At 44.2% G+C, this 5,436-nt stretch overlaps 1 protein-coding gene across 1 annotated transcript in view; it reads right to left on the bottom strand.

Annotated features, from left to right (window-relative positions):
* dennd4c (DENN/MADD domain containing 4C) overlaps nt 1–5,436 on the bottom strand; it is a gene marked incomplete in the record, with an annotated part of 49,384 nt that overhangs the window by 7,398 nt on the left and 36,550 nt on the right. The window contains 6 exon segments of the mRNA XM_014004386.1: nt 510–705; nt 788–1,851; nt 3,450–3,587; nt 3,662–3,766; nt 4,277–4,366; nt 4,464–4,613. Coding sequence (XP_013859840.1) covers nt 510–705; nt 788–1,851; nt 3,450–3,587; nt 3,662–3,766; nt 4,277–4,366; nt 4,464–4,613 — 1,743 coding nt within the window.

Below are 5,436 nucleotides of genomic sequence, written 5' to 3'. Positions count from 1 at the left end.
GAATAGTGAATAAAAGTGAGAAAAAAACATTCTAAAAGTTGATTATAATTTACAAATTTTGAAGAATTTATAGTTTTGCAAGTCGTGGGGAAGGGCATGGAAAAGTTTGGGAACTTAGCTTCTAATATAGACGGCAGAATAAACGTTTAACACTACAACCAAAAGGCAAACCACAATGTTTTAGTGTGTTCCTGTGTTTGCTTGTCTGTCTGTAGCGTTAGCCAAACATCTCATGAACCAGTGGATCAAGTTGAACAAAACTCTCAAAGTAATTAGTGGAAACAAACACCTATACAGATTCAAAACGGATGTTAGAGCTGAGCAACCTTTGTAAACACAATAATGGTGACAACTCTCTAACAGATACGATGCTGAAAATGGGCGTGGTGGTAGCTGAGCATCATATATTGAATGAGATTGCTCCTTCGCAGCTTAAAATGATTCATTTAAAACTCTGGTGTGGAAGGAGGAGGACCTTCATTTTCCCATCTCTGGAACTTGGAGCTTACGTGTCTGCTGGGTTCCTCGGCCCGTGTCGCTGCTGCCGCTGCTGCTGCTGCCCAGGCTGGTGCAGCTCTGRTTCAGATTGTTAGAAACCAAACTGGGAGGGACTTTTCTGTCAGGACTCTCATCCAAGTCRTGTGCGGACAGCATGTCTTCATCCAGCTGGGCTGGGAAGTCTCGCCCGCCCTGAGGCTGCTCGTCCTGAAGGCAGACGTCAGGATCAGACTGYGTTCACAAAGACTGAATCAAATGAATCGATTGGGGAGGTTTCAGGGAGACTCACCTCGTCGTCTGAGTATGAGTACGCCGACGCCACCGCATCCCACATTTTGGTGGCCACGTTCGCCGCCTGCTTCATGCTTGATTTGAGCACGTTAATTTTAGGTCCTGACAACAAGGTGTCCATCTTTATGCCTGAAATGGTRTTGATGACGGACCCCAGGGAGGCCCCCTGCGAGGACTTGACCATCGCCGTCAGAGACGAGGACCGAGGGGCGGGGCTCGCCGCGGTGCTCCCGGGTGTCTTCGCCTTCGTCTTTACGGCGAACGTCTTGGAGCGGGTGACGGTGTTGGGGCTGCGTTTGGGCGTGCCGCCTGGCGAGTCGGTGGGAGTGTTGACGGGAGGGACGGGCAGGCTGGACCGCCGCTCCAGAGGTTTTTGGGCCTGAGATCCGTCAGCGGAGTCTCCCTGCTGGAGCTCCATGCTGGAGAACTTGGTGCCCAGAGGGCTCCTCAGGTTCATGTACATTTCGATCTCCTCGGCCAGGTTGCGGGACACAACGAGCGGCACGGAGCGCTGCGGCTCCTGGCTGGTGACGGAGGCCGACTCTTCGTTCTCCGACACCAAAACGGAGAGCGGGTCGGCTCCCGCCTGAACGTCGGCCCTCTCCAGGGTGGCTCCTCGCACTTCAGACTCGTCCCCAAGCGTTTCCGTTTGCTTTCTCTTGGGTTTCGCCTCTTTCCCGTCTCCATTTCTTTGCTCCGACGTTCCCGCGCTCGTTTCCGCGGCGGCCTTSTTATGAGACGAGCCGTTCTGCTCTTCAGGCTCCTCCTCCAGGTCTGCGAAAGGAAATTTGGACRTGTTGTTGGGTGACGGGCTTTGCGCTTCGGAGAGCGAGGCCAGAATGCGAGCGTCGGCGCCCATCTGTCTGGCCATGTGGTCCACGCCTTTCTCCAGGAGCATCCCGGCTCGGGTCTCGGCGCTGAAGCTGCAGGTGCGTTCGGAGAAGGCCTTCTGCCGCTGCTGCTGAGTCGCGTTAGCTGCATCTCCAGCTGTGAGCGACGAGTCCTCGTCGGCCAGAGACACGCTGTCCTTCTTGCCTGGTCTCCTGAACAGCACTCCTGTCGCTGCAGAGTGGATTTAAAAACAAAAATTAGTGCTGGGCATAGATTAAAATTTAATTGCGATTAATGTCTTTTTTTTTTAATAAACGACCACTCTACTATGGCTGAATCAAGGAGGTTCTATAGAACAGCTGGAGTGCACAAAAACCACGTGACCATGTGATCGGCTGGTGAAGCTAACGGCTAACGCTAAACGGGCAAGAGTCTGGATTTCCCATTACTGTACATGTTGACAACAGAGCAGAAAAAAGGACTGACGATGGAGAAATCATTAAAACTATTAATGATATATTAACACAATTATTATTAATATTTTACAGTTTATATAATCTATCTAATGTTTTAAATAATGCCAGAAAAGCTGTTTTTGTTATGGATTTATTAACAAAAGATAAACAGGAAAACGTCTCATTTTACAACACAAGTCAACAGATTTGATCTTATTTAGCTCAATGTGATCTGAGCAGAACACTGTTATTTATTGAACTGGTTAGCAGATATTAGCTTGTGGAGCATATACACACAGTGTAGCACTGTTGAATCATGCTACAATTTAACTAACTATTAAATATTACTTTGTCCTGTGATTAATATTTAGACCTACAGAGTGTAAAATAATATTATAAATGTGAGTATTTTTAGGTTTCTGTTAGAGGAACCTGACTTGTTGAGAAGATGTTAGCTAATAGAGACAAGTTTCATCCAATAACCAGAGAACATTTTCTAACTGTTGACTGGTAAATATAAATATTCTTATTTTTTATGACAGTAAGAATAAATAATAAATATACTTTATTACTTGCTGAAGTCATCATTTTTCAACTAGCTAAAGTCGAAGTTACAGGCTGACTTCAGGTCTGGTTTAGACCATTATTTATAAATTATATATTTTTCTGGTATAAGTCTGCTGTTTTACATGATTGTTGAATGAAATTAACATAATTCATTTATTGTAAAAACATGACCGATAATCTGTGAAACAGATCCGGTTCAGCTTGTTGTTTATCTATTAGTTTCTATGGAAGCTGCGAGTTGTTGCTCTGTTAGGACGCCATTTTTTCTCCTCCATGCTGTCACAGACGCTACCAGTGGATGGTGTGGGCGGGGCTTAGTCTAGTGATATTTATATTTAAGTCTATGGGCTGAATGTGTAGGTTTGTATGTTGCAATACATGTGTGACACATTATGTTTTCTTTTGTTTTTCATTTTTAATTCTTATTGCTTGAATTTTTTTTCCTATTCCTCATAAAACTCATTTGGAATGTCAAAAAAAAAATCCTTGAATTCTTAATTTAATTTAATTATTCTGCACAAAATTTAACTGACTCCAATATGTTTAGAGCATTTCAGGTACTGTTTTATATAAAAAGGGGTAATGCATATAGTGAATAGTGATCAAGATCCCGCCTCCCCGCAGCGACCACTGGGTTTGTGTGTCTGTGTGTGTTTGCGTCTTCACAGGCAGCACAAAGAACAGAGATCAGATGGAGAAATAACGCGATAATAATGCGTTAACGCATGCCCAGCACTAAAAAAAATAAGCACCAAGTTTGGTTTCCATCCTGAACAGATACATTATTTTCCCTCTGTTTGTTCTTACTTGTTTCCCTGCCGCCATCAAAGCTGCCGGAGGACCGTCTGACGATACTGGGGCCAGGCGAGGACACCTCMACAGGACTGGAGGGCTCTGCCACTGCTAGTAGTGCACTGTCCATTGAGCCGGCAATGTCTCCTAGTGCTGACAAAAACAAACAATACATGTGCATGAAATAATAATAAAAACTTTGAGCACGTGAGGCTGAGGAACCTTACTGTTGTGGTCTGGTTTATCGTTTCTCTGCTCAGCTGGATGCGAAGGATCAGCCAGCTCCTGATGGAGCTCATCCTTAGACCCGTACCCCTGATCCGACTGCCTTCCTGCAGGTGAGGATTTAAGCACAAACCAGGATGTTGTGTGAAGTCAAATACATTTGGAAAAGAACTTGATGTTTTGGATGCGGTGACATTAGTAACTATTTGACAGGAGGATCATTTAAATACACTTTTTAGTYRTTAAATACATTTYGTTGTGAACTTGGGAGTCTCTAGGAGAGCAGAAAAGTTTAATTTACTCTCTCCCAGTGCTGCGTAGATATCTTTATATTGGGCCATATTTTGGGTGCAAAGAGCATCGTTTGGATTTAAAGAGACAGCCTCAAAAGGGGTGAAAGARGGRSTTGTGGAGTTACAATAAGGAGGAATTCAAAMCAAGAATTGCAGTTCCCYTTTAAATAAACCCCAAYWGAGTGATTTAAATRTGAAAAAAARAAGGATTTAAAAGCCTGATGTYYACTTTAAAGCAWWATTTCTGATGTTTCAAAAGGAGGTTCTGTAGATGATATCTAAAACAGGTAAGATTCTTTCTTCAGGACTGCTCCACAGCAGTACCTGTGTTTTTACAGTGTTCCTCGCCRTTGACCTCACTCGAGCTGTGAGCACTCCCATGACTCAGATTGTCAGCGCTCTCTGGTGATGCATCTAAAGGACGAAACAGGAAGAATGAGGATTAAAAACAAAGCAAACCCAAACACGWTTAAAGCACTGAACTGTGTGAGAGAACCCATTCGACTCCCACCTGTGGTAGCTCCCTTCTTGGTTCTGTTCTTGGAYGATGTGAGGTTCTGAGTCTGTTTGAACTGGGCCACTCCCCGAACGACGTTGCGTAGCTTGGCCCACATGAAGCGGCCGCTCCGGTACTGTTTCGGCCACGGGCTCTCCAAGACAGCCTGGACAGAGCAGACGAAAGTTAGTCWCGTCCTGCTAAGGGTCACTTAAAACAAACTCTTAAAGTGCCTGTCACATGCTTTTTCTTCAAGTACAAAAAATTAAAGAAAGTATCCAATATTTTAGAAATTCATATGATTTTTACCTAGTTTGTCACAAAACGTGCATTTTTTTGCTAAATTTGGTGCAGACTAAGTGAAACAGGAAGTGATGTCAAAGGGGAACTCTTTTAAAAAATGGTAACTTCCTGGTCTTTATAAATCTGACTCTTCTTTATCTATCTGATAATAGCTGCATTTCCATTGACCATGAAAAAATTAGAATTTCGAAAATAAATTTGCTCAATGGAAACACGTCTATTTAGAAAAAAATGACATTTTTCGACAAAATGGTTTTGCGCTAGGATGTGGTGGTTTTTCGGCCGTATCGAAATTGGTGTTTTTCACAAAACTGCAATGGAAACACTTTTTTCGCATCACGGGAGTCACATAATCAAGAACCATTTCTACTGGCGAAAAAGATGACGACGAAGAAAACAGGAAGTAAAAGTAGTAGTAAAATCACTGAAGTGGTAAAATCACCGACTACAATTTCCCAAAAACACAGCATACGTAGCCGCTCCCAAGTATAAGGGACTCGTCAATCAAAAGCCTCGATAAGACGCCGACATCTCCTCTCATCCATCCATCCATCCATCCATTTTCTTCYGCCTATCCGGGGTCGGGTCGCTTGGGGCAGCAGCTTCAGAAGGGAGGCCCAGACCTCCCTCTCCCCAGCCACTTCTTCCAGCTCCTCCGGGGGAACTCTAAGGCGTTCCCAGGCCA

Source organism: Austrofundulus limnaeus, unplaced genomic scaffold, assembly GCF_001266775.1.
Source record: "Austrofundulus limnaeus strain Quisiro unplaced genomic scaffold, Austrofundulus_limnaeus-1.0 Scaffold23, whole genome shotgun sequence".
In the NCBI taxonomy this organism is placed as follows: Eukaryota; Metazoa; Chordata; class Actinopteri; order Cyprinodontiformes; family Rivulidae; genus Austrofundulus; species Austrofundulus limnaeus.
Note: the sequence above shows the minus strand (reverse complement) of the source record. Positions and strands in the feature narration are given on the sequence as shown.